General features: G+C 44.2%; 1 protein-coding gene across 23 annotated transcripts in view; it reads left to right on the top strand.

The window, feature by feature from the left end:
- The window catches only part of Mark3 (microtubule affinity regulating kinase 3), an 89248-nt gene that overhangs the window by 62252 nt on the left and 9548 nt on the right, over nucleotides 1–17448 (top strand). For 17 of the 23 annotated variants that reach the window (XM_087552177.1, XM_087552178.1, XM_087552180.1 and 14 more), the window contains 2 exons: nucleotides 4234–4337; nucleotides 16805–17062. In XM_087552177.1, coding sequence (XP_087408303.1) covers nucleotides 4234–4337; nucleotides 16805–17062 — 362 coding nt within the window. 23 annotated transcript variants of the gene reach the window in all.

The following is a 17448-nucleotide window of genomic DNA, read 5'->3' on the forward strand; positions in this document are numbered from 1 at the left end:
AGCTACTTCCCATAAGTTATGTCAGCACTGAGTGATAGAGGAAGTCACAAAAAAGTGGCAGTGCAGACAGCAGTCTGTCTGTCCTCGGAGAGAGTGCTTTCCCTGATCCCTTTCTGGGTACCAAAGACTATGGACCAGCTAAACTGGAGGGGAAGAAACATTACATAATGAGTGTGCTAAAACTATACAACTCTGAATCCTTAGCTTAGTACAGTTCCCTCAGGATGTGGTTCTGTTAGAGTGAGTAGGATCCATTTAGTTCTGAGAGACTTTTTTTCCTGAATGGAAATGGTTCTGTCTGACATGTCTTATTAGTGCTTACGGAAGTCACTGTGGGCAGGATTTGCAGAGCAATGAACAGTCTTGAGGTTATCTGTAAGCGTTGGTTTCCCTCGCGCGACTGATAGGAGTGCGGCCTGCTCCTACCCACGGAAAGCTCAGAGAGGAGCTCATGCTATGTTCTGCGTCAGCAATTCACAAGGGCTTTCCTTCTTTTCATCCTCTAGCATTGGGCCTAATCAAAATAAAACATTTCAATACTTAAATGTTGACTTCAGAATGCCTAACAGAGTGGGATTGTAGCTTTGTACTTTAATTTCAGTCTCCTACATTCTAGACTTAGTCTCTTCACTTTTGATGACACTAGACATAACAGTTTCCTCTTTCTCCACCTTGTGGCTTTTCACCTTGTATCTTATTTATACGTTGAAAGTGTATCCTGGGGATTATCAATGGTCAGTACTTAATGGCAGTATTTTATAGTTTTGTTACTATAGCAGAATTCTGAGTCAGTTAACTTAAAAAGAAGAAAGATGTGTTTTAGCTCAGGGCCAGCTCCAGGCTGGTTCCGGTTCATAGTGGGTTAGGGTTATAGCTTCAGCTATAGGGCTGTGAAGGCGGCCCAGCACAGAGCATGTGAAAGAGGAAACCTTTTATTTACTTGTGAGGGGGGAGACAGGTGAGTAGATGGGCTAAAGATGCAACACACTTTTCATGGACATGCTCTGGTGACTTTAGAACCTCCCACAAGGCCCTGTCTCGTAAATATCCTATCACCTCCCAGTGGCCCGCCTAGGACTAAGGCTTTACTTTATGGACTTTGAGGGGCATTCATCCGAAGTGTAAGAACAACATCAGAAATTTCCCCCAACCATTCTTGGAGTATCATTGCACATTATATGCTCATGATATATTAAAGCTTTATCTTCACTTAAAAATTGTATGATTGAGGAACCAGAGAGGTGGCTCAGTGGTTAGGAGCACTGACTGCTTTTCCAGAGGACCAGGTTTAATTCCAAGTACCCACATGACACCTCAGAGCCATCTGTAACTCCAAAATCTGACCCACACAGACATACATGTAAACAAAACACCAATGCACATAAAATTGAAAACTAAATTCAGGGATTGGGCTGAAGGGATTGTCTCATCAGTTTCAAGCATGGAAACTCTTCCAGGGGACCAGGTTTGATCCTGGCATCTGTAAAGTAACACAGCCACCTGTAAAGTCAGCTCTTGACCTCTAGGGTACTGCACACATGGCACAGAGACACACATTGTAGGCAAAACACCTTTACACACAAAAGAATGAATCTTTTTTAAAAAATGACAATAAAAAGACCCTTTTTTATTTACTTGCTCTTTAAACCCAACTGGTCTCAAACTCGAGCTCCATCCGCCTCTGCCTTCCAAGTGCTAGGAGTAAAGGCGTCCACCACCACACCGCACATGCTTGCTGTTTTGTATTACGTTTTGAAAGCAGGTGTCAATCTTGCAGATTTGTCTCTCTCTGTCTCCCATCCGCTCCACAGGTTCACTAAATTCATTTGAATCTGACTTACCATTTCATTCTTAGGAATTTTATTTTGTTGTGTGGTGGCAGTGACTTTTTATCCCTACATGAGGAAGACAGAAACAGGTGAATTCCCTGAGAGTTTGAGACCAGCCTGGTCTGTGTAGGCAGTTCCAGGTCATCAAAGGCTACACAATGAAACCCTGTTTTAAAACAAACAGAAATCTCAAAAAACATTGTGAAGTGCTGTGGTTGGTGTTGAAGATGAAGCTCGGTTGACAGTGTTTGACATAGCATGGAAGGGGCCTGATTGACTATTTAGCACCACATAAACTGGGTGTGGAGGTGGATATCCCTAATCATAGCACTTAGAAAGTAGAGGCAGGATGAGGAGGAGTTGAGGGTGAAGGGACTGGAGAGATGGCTCAGTAGTTAAGAGTCCTTGCCAGCACCCGTCAGGTTTATCACAACCGTCTGTAACTCTGGTTTATCAGTTACCTCTGATGTCTGCAGGTCCTTGTACTCACTTGTGAAATGTAAAATAAATTGGAGCTAGAGAGTTAGCTCAGAAGTTAAGAACACTTATTTCTCTTCGGAACACATGGGTTCAATTTTTCTCAGTACCCAGATGGTGGTATCTCGAAGCTGCCTATAACTCCAGTTCCAGGGGAATCTAACACCCTCTCTTATCACCATAGGCACTGATTTAAAACCTCAAAAAGTAAGGGGCTGGAGAGATGGCTCAGCTGTTAGGAGCACTGACTGCTCTTCCAGTGGTCCTGAGTTCAATTCCCAGCAACCACATGGTGGCTCACAACCATCTGTAATGGGATCTGATGCCCTCTTCTGCTGTGTGAAGACAGTGACAGTTACTTATTGTACTTATATAGAGTGAATGAATGAATGCTTTTTTTTTTTTAAAATTAAAGAAATAAAACAGTCTGGCCATGTGGTGATGGTGGGTCAGGAAAACACATTTTTTTCCTTTTTCTTTTTTTTTTTTTTCTTTTTTTTTTTTTTTTCTGAGCTGGGGACCGAACCCAGGGCCTTGCGCTTCCTAGGCAAGTGCTCTACCACTGAGCTAAATCCCCAACCCCTAGGAAAACACATTTTTAATCCCAGCATTCAGGAGGTATAGGCAGGTGGAACTCTGAGTTTGTGAACAGTCGAGGCTACACAGAGAAACTCTGTGGGTTACATGGGAAGCCCTTACCTCAAAAGAATACTAGACACTGATCAGACATAAGGTTTGCAAGTATTCCCTGTCCTCCGGTGTGTTCCCTCTATTTCCTTTCACAACATTCTTGGCACTTTTTTAATGTGTATGAGGGATTTACCTACATGTGGATCTGTGTACCACACCCATTGTGGTGCCTCTAGAGGCCTAAAGTCATTGGATCCCTAGAATTGTAGTTACAGATGGATTGTGAGCCATCCTGCAGGAGCTGGGAATGGAACCTAAGTCCTCTGAAGGAGCAGCTGACTTACCTGCTGAGCCGTCTCTCCAGCCCTAGTCCTTTAGGCTTCTAATATATTTTTTTTGTTCATATTTGTGCTCTGCTCATCTATTAATGTGTTGTCAAATCTCCAAGTCAGGTAGATATGTCTTAATTTTACTTGAATGTATATTGATATACAGTTTTGCATGTATATTAACCTTATTCTTAAGGTACTACATTTAATTTTCTTTCCTTTTGTTTTTTGAGACAAGGGCTTGCTCTGTAATCCAGACTGGCCTTAATTAAGCTCATGGTCCTCCATCTAAGCCTCCCAAACAATGAGATTACTAGATTTATTTAGAGACTATTAAAGAAACTGGAATAATGGCTCACTGGCTAAGAGTGTTTTTGTTCTCGCAGGGGACCAAAGTTCAGCTCCCAATGCCCACACTGGGAAGCTCACGCCTGCCAGTAGTTCCAGCTCTGGAGCATCTAAGGCCCTCCCTCTCCTGGCAGCTTCACAAACACAGACACATAAACTATGCACCTTTTTATTTACTTATTTATGACTATGTTGGTCTGTGGAAATGATTTAATAGATAAAATGTTTGCTACCCAAGTGTGAGTACCAGAGTTCAGGGTCTTAGCACCCACATAAAAGCCAGATGGGTGTGGCCATGTGCCTGTAGTCTCAATACTGTCCCTTGGAAAAGCTGGCTAAACACTACAGCCTCAGTCTGAGAGCTCCGAGTTCAGGTCTATCCTCTGTTAGTAGAGAGTAATCCAAAAACATAACAGACACCAATCTCCAGCCTCCAGAGACAAACCGTGCCCCTCTCAACAGTCGTTTGCGTAAACAAACACTGTAAGGTCTTTTTCTTTTTCTTTTTTTTTGTTTTGTTTTTTTTTGCTTGTTTGTTTTTGTTTTGTTGTTGTTTTGGGTTTTTTCTTACTGAATTATACTTACCAAATAGTCCAAATTACAATGCTCCTTTCTTGCAGAGTAATGCAGCATCTGGTGGGATGACTCGGAGGAACACTTACGTGTGCAGTGAGAGATGTGCAGCGGACAGACATTCAGTGATTCAGAACGGCAAAGAAAGCAGGTGTGAAATTTACCTATTGCCAAAAAATGTTTTCTACCAAAAAAAGTAAAAGTATGTTACTTCTCACTTTTATAATCAATTCATAGTTCAAAATGGCTACCAATTATTGTTTTAAGGTAAGTAAACTTTAAATGCTTGTTTCTAGCAAAATATTAGGATTTCAGCTTCTTCTCTTGGTCCAGCGCCTCTACCCCTATAATTAGCAATTGTGACAAGGAGAACTTAGGACAGAACCAGGGAGTTTTCCAAAAGACTGATAGCTTTTCTTGAAAATGTTGACTTAGGGGAATGCCAACACAAACAACTTAGAGTGGAAGGGAACCTTGTAGGAGCCCGAGTTCAGGAGCCACACCTGGGATGAGAGTTGAGAGAAGGTCAACAGCCAGGTGCAGTGCCAGCATAGTCTGCACCTCAGAGAAGTGCACCCGTCTCAAGGAGCACAGAGTCCATCTGCTGCATGGCTTGAAGTACCAATGAAATCATGCAAACAGCTTTCCAGAGGTTATGGAAGAAAATAGGATTAGGTAAATGCAGAAACCATGAAGTACTATTGATTTGAGGAGTGGGAGAGGAAAAGAAGTCCAGTTGGTGTGATTTGGTTAAATACCTCTTCTGTATAAAATAATTTAATTCTGAGTGAAGAGATAAAGGCAGAGTACCTGTCAGAGAACTCTAAGACACAAGTTATCTTTTGTTAACCTCTGGCTTGCATCTTGACCACTCTCTAGTCATATTTAGTATCAATGGTGCGTGCATGCGTGCGTGCCTGTGTGTGTGTGTGTGTGTGTGTGTGTGTGTGTGTGTGTGTGTGTGCGCGCGCGCATGCATGCTTTGAAAAGGCATGTTTCTGTAGCATGTATGAAACCCTGAGGGCTGGAGAGGTAGTTCAGTGGTTAAGAGCACCGACTGCTCTTCCAGAAGTCCCGAGTTCAATTCCCAGCAACCACATGGCGGCTCACAACCATCTGTGATGGGATCTGATGCCCTCTTCTGGTGTCTGAAGACAGCTACAGTGTACTTATATATAATATAAAATCTTTAAAGAAAGAGAGAGAGAGAGAGAGAGAGAGAGAGAGAGAGAGAGAGAGAGAGAGAAAGAGAAACCCCGAGGTTCAGTCACCAGCACTGCATCAACAGCAGAAAAGGTGAGAAGTGTCAGGTCAGGCTGAGTACTGGGATTACAGGTGTGTGTTGCCATACCTGTCTTGTGACATTGATTTGTTTCTTGATTGGAGGTTTCTGTTGTTTGATCCCAGTGGTTAGACAACTTACGCCCCACTAACCTGACTGCTTAAGAAAGAGCCATATTAATTCTGATCTTTTCTTATTGCCTGGACAAAATACCTTAACAGAAAAATGCAGAAGGAAGGGCTTGTTTGGGCTCACAGTTCCAGGGTATAGTTGATCATGTTGGGTAGTTATGGCAGCAGAAGTGTGAGGCAGCTGCACATGTTACACCCACAGTGGATACAAAGAAACAAGCGCTGTGGTCAGCTGTCTTTCTCCTCTATGTAACCTAGGACCCCAGCCTACACAATGGTGTCTCCCACAGTTAGGGTGGTTTTCCAAACCCAGTTAACCAACTTTAGATAATCTCTCACAGGGATGCCTAGAGACTCTAGATCCTGTTAAGTTAACCTTTGTCTTAGTTAGGGTCTCTTGTCACAGGCCATTTAAAAAAGACTGAGAAAAGCAATGGAGAGTTTCTAGAAATGGCCCACCATCTTACAGGGCTATGATGGGTGAGCTCTGAGGCAAGGTCCCTAGAGATCTCATCCCAGGATTGCTTCTTGGTATTATTATTCCTTTCCTGCCATTACTACATAGTCTAATGATTCCTATGCATTAGTCCACACTATTAGCCAGATGTACTCTCATATAGTAAAGCTGTGTAAACCAATTAATGATTTCATGATTCTTATTGATGATTTTATAAAATTCCTAAATTTATACAAGTAATTTTGCGCTCTCTAACAGCTGCAGTTAGAGCTCTGTAAACCTTCATGTGTCATGGGCTACTTGCCCTAGGATAAGAAAGCAGGCTTGAAACACATTTACAATCAAGAAAAACATTCCTTCTAGGCTAGGAATAAGGCCGCTGTCTGGTAACTAGAACTCATAAGCTTGGAATGTACAATTTGACTAACTATTTAAAATTAGACAGAAGTCAGAGGATTTGCTTTTGACAAAATCGTGCTGAATTGTGACATAAAAATTGCTTTAGGGCTGGAGAGATGGTTCAGCGGTTAAGAGTACTGACTGCTCTTCCAGAGGTCCTGAGTTCAAATCCCAGCAACCACATGGTGGCTCACAACCATCTGTAATGAGATCTGATGCCCTCTTCTGGTGTGTCTGAAGACAGCTACAGTGTATTCATATACATAAAATAAATAAATCTTTAAAAAAATAAATTTAAAGCAATTTTTAAAAATTAATTTATTGTACTGTACTCAGACACACCAGAAGAGGGCATCGGGTCCCATCACAGATGGTTGTGAGCCACCATGTGGTTGCTGGGAATTGAACTCAGGACCTCTGGAAGAGCAGTCAGTGCTCTTAACCACTGAACCATATCTCCAGCCCTGCTTTAGACTTATAATGAACTTAGGGTCTAGAAGATAATGGGTGTTTAATTAGGTACTATTCTTAATGAAAAGACAGGTAAATGATTCTGTCATTATTCCTTAAGTCTTATCAATTTATGACATGGACTGTCATCTTGAACTTACTGTGAACTTACGGAATGTAAAATCCTTGGAAAACCATGTGATAACTGTCCTGAGAAAGCACAGATACCAAGACCGACAATAAAGAAGCAATTTGGCCCTTCTCTGCTTATCCAGTTTGTGAGTGGGTGCAGCTTTTCTCAGTGTCATCAGAATGAGTGAATGTTTTCTTCATGCATGAATTTTCTTCTTTCATTCTTTCTCTTCTTTTCTTTTCTCTCTGGTTCACAATGAGTTCCCAGCGAGAGAGGTCCTTGAGCCAGAGAGAAAAACACCTAGCAATTAAACTTTTTTCTTCTTATATATTTGGTTGTGAGCCTAGCCTTTAACGGCTGAGCCATCTCTCCAGCCCAACTTTTTTCTTCTTAATCACTGCTGCTGAACAGCAGGGGTTAATTTACCAGAAGCCAGCAGCTTCTTGCCTTAGAATAGAAAAGAGTTAAAGAAAGGTAAATATTGCCAAAAATGGGCAACTTTTACTCTCACAAAGCCAAGTTTGCTCCTGAAACTGCTGGCTCTCCCTTTGATGCTGCTTCAGGAAAATTCTGTGGTACTAGGCTGGTCACCAGCATCAATTGCTGTGAAGAGAAATCATGACCAAAGCAAATCTTACAAAGAACAACATTTAACTGGGGCTGGCTTACAGGTTCAGGGCTCAGTCCAGTATCATCAAGGAGGAAAGCATAGCAGCCATCCAGGCACATGTGGTTTTGGAGAAAGAGCAGAGAGTTCTGCATCTGCAGCCAGGAGAGGACTGTCACTGCTAGGAGGAGAGTCTCAAGGACCACCCCACAGTGACACACTTACTCCAACAATGCCACACCTCCTTATAGTGCCTGCCACTCCCTGGGCCAAGCATATTCAAACCACCACACTCCACTCCTTGGCCCCTGGAGGCTTGTTCAAATACACGAGTCTGTGGGAACCATACCTAGCCATTGCATAATGTAAAATACATTTAGTTCAACTTCAAAAGTCTCCATAGTCTATAACAGTCTCAACAATCTTTAAAAATCCAAAGTTCAAAGTCCCTTCTGAGATTCACACTTACCTGTAATCCCCTACAAAAATCAAAATCAAAAAGCGTATCACACACCTCCAGCATCACAGGACATATATTACCATTCCAAAATGGCCCAGTGAGGAAATCCTGGACAAAAGCCAGCTAGGCAGACTCTAAACTACACCTCTGTGTCTGCTGCTCTTGTGATCATCTCATGGTAGTGGCATCTCCAATACATTGGGGTCTTCCACTGCAACTAGGCTTCACCAGTAGCCTCTCATAGGCTCTTTTCATGATGCCAAGCCTCAGCTCCTTTCCATGACCCCTTCAGTCCAGGGCCATCAGCTGCCAATTGAGGCTGCACCTTCACTAATGGCCCTTCCTGGCCTGTTACAGTGCCCAGCCTCAGCTGCTCTCCATCACACTTCATGCTTCAAACAAGCACTACCTGGGTGACTCGCACATCACCCAGTCCAGCTGCAGTACAAGGCATAGCCTTGGCTATCTCTGGAACACAGCTCTTTTGTACTCTCAGAGAAAACTTCACTTCAGTGATGCTGGCCTCTTAATCACTGCTAACTTTTTAACTCCAGTTGACCAGCATCAATTGTCCCAGTAGTTACTTCTCTTCTTGACTCTAAAGCTAGAGCCATATGGCTGAAGGTGCCAAGTTTTGCTGGGGCTGTTACATGGCCCCTTGTTCTATTACATTATCTCCAGCTTTCTCTTTTCCAACTCCCTCACTGCCTAAGCTTGGCTGTCCTGGATCTTGCTCTGTAGATTGACCTTGAACTCAGAGATCTGCATGGCTGTCTTCTGAATGCTTCAATTAAGGTGTATAGCACCACTCCTGGACTAAAGCTTTTCTTCTCCTACAACTTGCTGTGTCCCAGGCTGGCCTTGGACTCAGAGATCTGTTTGCCTTTGTCTCCTGGGATTAAAGGTGTGCACCACCATGTTTGTGTCTATGCTTTTCATGGCCACTGTTCCTTAAGATATGATCAAAAGCCTGTACCTTCCAGCCTCAAGATCTGGACCACAAGTGTGCCCTCCATTTCTGCCTTCTCATTCAGACGAGAAGTCCAGGTACTAACGCCTAACCTGACAGAACAGTTTCCTGTTCAGCTACAAACACAAACAATGAGTTTAGCTGGAGTGGGACTGGAATCTCTTGCCCTAAGATCACCAATGCCTTAATCTGTCCATCTTGATCACAGGATTCTGTTCCATTTCACTTCCTACTCTCCTTTATTACTTGAACCAAACATTTTTTTCCTTGCTAAGATTGATCAAAATGCCGAGGTTTCCTTTGTCAATGCAATTAATCTGATTCTCTTCACCTTAGACTTAGCCTCAAGCAGACTCTTCAAACAAAGGCAAAGTGCAGCCACAATCTTCGCAAAAATACCACAGAAACCGTCTCTAGGCCACATACTAACATTCTTCTGAACTCTTCTGAAACCTCCTCTTGAGCCAGGCCCCCATAGTTCAGATCACCCTCGGGACCAATATTCCTCCCGGGATGGCCCATTAAACCCCACTTAGAGCATTCCACTGCTTTCCAAAGACCCAAAATCCACATTCCTCAAAACAAAAACAAAAACAACCGTGGTCAGGCCTATCTCAGCAATACCCCAGTCCCTGGTACCAACTTGTGTCTTTGTTATGTTTTTCTTGCTATGAACAGACACTATGACCAAGGCAACTCTTACAATGGGCAACATTTAACTGGGGCTGGTTTACAGGTTCAGAGGTTCAGTCCATTATCAAGGCAGGAGCGAGGCAGTGTTTAGGCAGACATAGTGCTGGTGAGGGAGCTGAGATTCTGATGCAACTGCAGCCAGAAGAGAACTGTCTCCCAGGCAGGTAGGAGGAGCTCAAAGCTCACCCTCACAGTGACACACTTCCTCCCACAAGACCACACCTCCTAATAATACCATTCCCTGGGCCAAGCATATTCAACCCAACACAACCATCAGTAGATTTTATGACAGTTCCATTCTCAACTCTTGAGTCTATTCTAGATCACAACTGACTTAATAGAAGAGATACCGGTTAAAGCCTAGAATTTCCGTTAGATGCTTCCTTCCACAGGACTCAAAAGCTACTGTTTTGAGTCCTTGTTTTGTTTTGGTTTTGGAAAGTTTCTTAGTTATTGTTTTTTTTTTGTTTTTTTTTTTTTTTTAAACAATTTATTATATATGAGTACACTGTAGCTGTCTTCAGATACACCAGAAGAGGGCATCAGATCCCATTACAGATGGTTGTGAGCCACCATGTGGTTGCTGGGATTTGAACTCATGACCTCTGGAAGAGCAGTCAGTGCTCTTAACCGCTGAGCCATCTCTCCAGCCCTCTTAGTTATTGTTGAACTACTAAAATCTCCTTTGGGGCTTTAAAGTGTGGGGTTACCAATCTCTGGGCTGGAGTCCTAAACCACATAAAAAGGAGATACTTTGTTGAGATCAAGCATGCAGACAGAGCTTCTCAAGTGTTTAGGCCCAGCTCCTCCCTCTGCTCTCTTAGGACGTCTGCAGGTGCATACACTTGACCCTCTTACACTGTTCTTCCAGTTAACCAGCTCACTTTTCCTAAATCCCTAATGAGTCTTTGGAGACAGTTTGAAGACATCTTCACTCACTTCCTTTGCAGCCATTGCTATGTTCTGAAGAACATCCTCTTTCTTGGGTTGGTTCCCATGGGTCCTGCCAGGCCTGTCTGTTCTCTCAGCTCTCTCAGCCACAGTCTTGAAAAGCTGCTCAGCCTAGGGACCAGACTCAGTAAATACAAGCATTTGCTCTGTAAACATACGGGCCATGAGTTTACATTCCCAGCACCTGTGTTAAAAGACAGGCATGGCTCTGCACGCCTGTAATTCCAGTGTTGTTGGGTATAGATGGCAGACCCAAGAGTGGGCCAGCCAGTCAGCCAAAATGGCGAGCTTCTGGTTCAGAGTGATAGAAAACATAACAAACGGAGCCCACACTGCACTGACACAGTAAAAAGGAGGACAACAGACCGACACACGTTTCCTCCTTTTGTTGCTTGTTTGGGTATTTTTTTGTTGTTGGATCTTTGTTTGTTGGGGGTGATTCAAAACGGGGTTTCCCCCGGAGCCCTGGCATTCCTGACTCTCCCTCTGTAAACCGGGTTGCCTCTTGCCTCCTCAGTGCTGGGCTAGAGCCAGCACATGCCAGCACTGCCCAGCAAGTGCTTTCCTCCATGAAGACGCTCCTTGGCCTGTCTCAGCACCACACACACCATACCTGTGAGGTGGAACCTGGAGGGTTTTGTTTGGGGAGTGTGGGGGTTGATCTCCCCTCTGCGACAGATGGCCTTCAATGTTACATTTGCATTTCTGTTTTTCTTTCTGTAACAGTTAGCAGACCCATTGTATCTGGCGTGAATCCCCTAGGGATGGCCTAGGCTTTTTGTCAGTGAGTTTCTCTAGGAGCCACAGGCTCAGCAGCCCCATTATCTAATAAGCGAATGCCCTGCTGAGTGTCAGGTGGTCGCTCTTTATAGAGTTTAACTGAGAGCTTCCAGGAAGCCACTTAAAGAGCAGAGCCAAGTCCTTGGTAGTGAGAAACAGATTGAGAGTACCCAATGATAGAGCTCAGTTCTGTGACTTTTGCTCTTTCCGTTTATTTATTATGAAAATTAAGCATTAACTAGATCATCAAGAGCAGAGACTGTCCTCCCTGTAATGAGTGGCCAATACCTCTGGAAATTTAAACAGCATTGGCTTGGTGCTTAAGCCCTGGTTGTCATTGTTTTTGTATTAGAAGTTTGGCTTGTTTTAATTTTTTTGCCATGACAGGGCCAATGATATCCAGTGTGTCTTGCAATTAAGGAAAAACAAAAACGTTTAAACAAAAATGAGGGAAATTCTAGGCTGCTTCATGGTAGGGTTCAGCAGCTGCTGCTCTGCACTGGGTCCTTGCAGAAAGAGCTCCAGGCAGATAGTAGCAAATGAGTGCGTTCCAGTTGCCACCGCCACCACCACACCATTTTCTATCGGGAAGAGCCTTTCCCTTCCTCTGTTTTTGCTTCTGGAGCCTTTCTATTTGTAGGCCTTGAGTAAATGTTTCTCTTCCTTCTGCCAGGAAAATATGTTTTTCTTTAAATTCCTTATCTCTGGAGCTTTTCTTATTTGCCTCTGTAGCAACTGTACAATCCCCACCCCTAAATGAGGAATTTTCATGTCCCTGCCAAATCCTGGAGTCTCATCTACCCTGTGAGTCTACATTACTTCCAGCTCTGTCTTTCTCCAACCTGCATGACATTGGGCACCAGATGTGTACACTGGGTTATGCAGGAGAGACAGACACTACAGGATGAATTCAGGCGTCTCAACAGTGGGAGGACCAGCTCTGAAAGACTAAACTCTGAAAGTTACTTTCTGTGTACCAGAGCCTCCTATCTGCTCTAGGAGTTGTCTGACGAATCATTACTAAGCAATTCTCGGCTATAGGAGACGTCTGGTTTGCCAGGTATGTCCCTGAATTTAAGTTATGCAAAGTCTGTGTGAGCCCTTCAGGAAGAGCAACTTCATGAACCTCACATAACAATCACTGACTATTTACAAAAAGCCTAGGTGCCATTACTCCAGATCCATGCCAGACACAGTGGCTCTGCTAAAATTCTGATGCACTTTTTGTCTTAGAAATGAAGTGGAAAGCTTTAAAAGCTAGGTGTGGGGGCTGGAGAGATGGCTCAGCGGTTAAGAGCACTGACTGCTCTCCCAGAAATCCTGAGTTCAATTCCCAGCAACCACATTGGTGGCTCACAGCCATCCGTAATGGGGTCTGATGCCCTCTTCTGGTGTCTGAAAACAGTGACAGGTTATTCACATGGATGAAGTAAGTAAATAATTATTTTAAAAAAATAAAGGAAAAGAAAGCTAGTCATGGTGTCAGAGGCCTCTAATCCAAGCCTAGCTCTTACTGCTAAGTGAGCCCCTCACAAAATGCTCAGTCGTAGAGCACTGGCCTCGCAGGCGTAAACCCCGAAGGGTCAAGTGAGACCACGCTTTCCCCTGAGATGGTTGCTGAGTCTCTGGGTGAGCACAATGCCCCTCTCTGCACAGGTTTCCTCGTCATGCCTGCATCTCCCTCTGTTATCAGGAATGATTTCTGATAAAGCCGTGGGTAGTGCATGTACTTAACATTTCTAAGTACCTTCTCTCTTATACTCTGAACGTGAAGTATTGAAAAAGCTCACCAAATAATGCGATTTATCCTCTTGCCATGTGCAGTGGTGGTTTTATTATCGTTGTCTGTTTATTTTTCCCACTGCTGGACTAGAGAAGTCTACCTGAGCTGGCTCTATGGCCGGCCCTTTAGCTTTTTGTTTTGGACAGGGTCTCACAAGTTGCCTAAGGCAGGCCTTGAACTTCCATCTTTTAGCTTCATCCTCCTGGTATCTAGAACTGTAGGCCTTCACCAGTGGGCCTCGCTGCTGAGTATGCTTTTACTGAGCACCAAAACATTTCACACGAGTCCTGATGTGAGCTCTCAGCTATTTCCTAGCAGCCTAGTGCATTCAAGCTTTAAAAAAGAAGGAAATCAGTTGCAATCACAAAAACAAAACACAGAAAAACAGTTGTGCCATGTCTTAGGGATTCTGTTGCTGGATAAAACTCCTTGACCAAAAGCAACTGCAAGAGGAAGAAAGGCTGTATCTCACCTCCCAGGTTATAATCTATCACTGAAGGAAATCGGAGCAGGAGCCTGGAGACAAGAAGGGAGGCAGAGGCCTTGCAAGAGCACTGCTTGCTAGCGTCTTTCTCAGCCTTGCATGCATTACTTCTACAGCCAGGACCACCCACCTGCCTAGAGCTGACCACACCCACAGAGGGCTGGGCCTTCCAGTGTCAGTCATTAGTCAAGAAAGTGCCTGACTGATCTGCCTACAGGCCAGTCTTGATGGAGGTATTCTCTCAATTGTGAGTTCATCTTCCCAAATGATTCAGGGTTAGGGTTAGCACTGGACACTTTGTAGAGTGCTGGTTTCATTCTGCTTGAATGTTAAGAAAATGCGTTGGTGGGCGGGGCATGCTGGTGCTGGTGCTCACTAGACAGACAGATGCAGGCAGATCTCTGAATACAACACCAGCCTGGTCTACAGAGCAGCCTCCAGGATAGCTGGGACTATATGCAAAGAAACCCTGTCTTGAGGGGAAAAAAGAGGAGAAAAACATTGTTCCTACTAGATTTTTTGCATGAGACTAAGCAGGGCAGCACATGTGTGTAATCACAGAGCTTGGGAAACGAGGGGTGGGGGCTGTCTTAGAGACTTGCTTTAAAATAAAATAAAGTAAACTTCTAAAGTTGTAGTATACCTTCTGTTCCTTTATAGATTGTTATAGATGAGAATATTTATAGCCAGTGTTAGGTAATTTTGATCTATTACAACAACCAACTTGACGACCATCTAGAATATATTGCCCCTTATGATTGATGTATCGTACATAAGTAGAATGTTTTAGAGAATTTGATTGTACCAGCTTAAAGTTTAGCTAACAGTAAATTAAGGTGTAGACCCTGATGTAGACTTTAGAAGCAGATCTGTGGCTGAGCATGGCGGAACATTTACCACTAATCCAGAACTTTTGGGGAGGCCAACCTGATTGGCATAGTGAGTTCCAGTGCACTCAGAGCTACACAGTGACACCATGTTTCAAAAACAAAACAAAAAAGTGAGTGGAGGGTGGTAGGCCAGAGAGATGGCCCAGCAGTTAAGAGCACTTGCTGGTGGAACTGCGGCTCCAGCTCCAGGTGATCTCATATCTTAGAGTGTCCAGGCTGGTCACTGACACACACCACACATCACACACTATCTAAAAGAATAAAAAACCTAACCAAACAGTTCATAATTAAAGTAGGAATTCTACTTTTCTTTAGATGGGTCTTGTAGTTGGGGGAGGATCCAGTCAGTGTTGGAGAATATCTGCAGTTGCTCTTTTCATGCTGGTGAACCTGTAGACCTTGCCCCGACTTTTGGGCCAGTCTCCCCTGTAGTTACTTCTTGAAGAACAACCACCTCTTGCTCTACCCCCAAACCTGTCCCTTCTCAAGTCTCTAAGACTACTTACCTTCTCCAGAGGAGAAGCCAAGCCTCTCCTGCTTTCTCTTTCCTTGATGTGCTCCATGCACTTATTGATGCTACCTTCCAGGTTGGTAAAACTTGTCAGCAGCTGGACAGAGCAGTCACATGAGACAGCTTTGTAGGGAAAGGCATTTGTCATTTGCCATACAAACCTAGTAACTGGACTTTGATCTCCAGAACCCATGTAAAGGTGAAGAGAGAACCAGTTCCTAGGGCACTGCTCTATGTGGGCACGTCTGAAGGCTTTAGATCGCTGTGATGCCCACTCCATAAGTAGTCCACAGGCTGAGCTGTCCTATCTTGGTAAGGGCCTCTGCACCCAGTAGAAATCCTGCATGCTCTTTACGAGGAGTAAACGTCTTGAATGGTGAGAGGGTTCGGAACTGTGATGTTCAAATGACACAGGATGCTCTGATTATACTAACTAGGATGCCCATGACTTAGTCGTTCATTTAAAGGGGAACAGGTAAGAGGTGCCATGTGCTAGCGCCAAGTTCATTTCACCGGTACATTTATATGGAGATCTCTCCTTTAGGATGTGTTTTATTTTAGGTAGAGTTTGGAGGACACATATAGAAGTAGTCAAACATGAAAACATGTTGTTTTCTTTAAGAAAATGAGTTTTTTAAACTGCTATTTGCAAAACCAGTTAACAGGTCAGCAATTGTCCCAGAATCCCCAAACGAGTTAAAGTGAGTTAATGTCAGGAGGTCCGCAGGGGTCTGGGGAGAAGGGGTGTGTGTTAGACAGCAGGCTGCTCTTTGGTCACTGTTCCATCACACTGTTGTTTCTGCCTCCGCCTGAACCCAAACCCTCTCCCAGCCTGACAGAAGTGTTCGCTTACGCAGCTAGCCCTGCCTCACTCTGTGCCACATCTACCTGTCGGCTGAGACATCAGAGGTCGATGTCCGTGTCAGCCTCTGGGCACCCCAAGATGGTGTTACCTCCAATAGACAGTGAAGGAGATACCTTCAAGGCTATGTAAGAAAACGCACATTCCTGTGAAGCTAATGTGTGCCCACTGCTGCTTAGTTTTGTGCTGTGGATTTTATGGTCCAAGATTTCGTTCCAATTGTTCACAAGGTGTCCTTCCTCCATCTAGTTTCAGTTACGCACATCCTGTTTCATTGTGTCTGTGGTGTCTGTGTGGGTGTATGTGCCTGTTTCCGTGCCTTGGCATACTACAGAGGTATAAGAAACCCCCTCCCCAGCCTGCTGTTAGCATGTGGGTTCCATATTCCCGCCATCTGTGTGTGCGCTTCCAGAGACTCTTGGTTGGCTGTTCCTCTTCACATGCAGCCTTTCCTTTTGTCTAGTTCTGTGTGGGAGCAGCTTAAAGGGGAAGTAGTGGGGAAAGCTGAGTCAGCTATTCTCCACCACCATATATTAATCTTGAAAATGTACATATACTGCACCCCTACATTTCTTGAGCTTTGTCTCTCATCCTGTTCCTTTTCTATCCCTTCCCACTGAGCTTACTTTTGCTCCTAAGTCCTGTAAAATACCCTGTGGATCTGGGTTCACAATGGCTGCTGTAGTTCAGTTTCTTTGTGAAAGGTATATTGTACTTACAAGTTCTCCGGTGTCTTATTTTGGGAACAAAGATGTCTCTCTTTCTGCTTTCCTAGCACCACTCCAGATCAGAGGACTCCAGTTGCTTCTACACACAGTATTAGCAGTGCGACAACCCCAGATCGCATCCGCTTCCCAAGGGGCACAGCCAGCCGTAGCACTTTCCACGGGCAGCCTCGAGAGCGGCGAACCGCAACATATAATGGCCCCCCAGCCTCACCCAGCTTGTCCCATGAAGCCACACCGCTGTCCCAGACGCGAAGCAGAGGCTCCACTAATCTTTTTAGCAAACTAACTTCTAAACTCACCAGAAGGTAAGTGATGCTGTTCTGTTGCAGCAAAGACAAAGAGAAGAAGCAAATGCTCTCCCAGTGTGAGAGGCTGCTGCCTGGGTCCTTCCCGCTCTTCTCCTAGCTCTTGTGTTTCCAGTTTATGTGTCTCCAACTTTAGGTTTTCAGAGTTCTAAAGTAGGCTCAGCATCGTTCACAATAGTAAAAGTCATCTAGCCCTTGGGAAGAAGTATTACTACAGTTATTGTCTGTGTCATTCACACGCCGTCCTCACGACCATCCATTGCACCTTAGCAATCACCAAGAAAAACAGTTCCACTGTGAATGTCTCTAAACCCACAACCCTCTCTCTTCCACGTTAGCAAGTTGAGTATCATTAAAACCCTCCCACTTACTGTCTCCTTTTTGCT

The sequence above is a fragment of the Rattus norvegicus genome, chromosome 6, assembly GCF_021556685.1.
Source record: "Rattus norvegicus strain SHRSP/BbbUtx chromosome 6, alternate assembly SHRSP_T2T, whole genome shotgun sequence".
In the NCBI taxonomy this organism is placed as follows: Eukaryota; Metazoa; Chordata; class Mammalia; order Rodentia; family Muridae; genus Rattus; species Rattus norvegicus.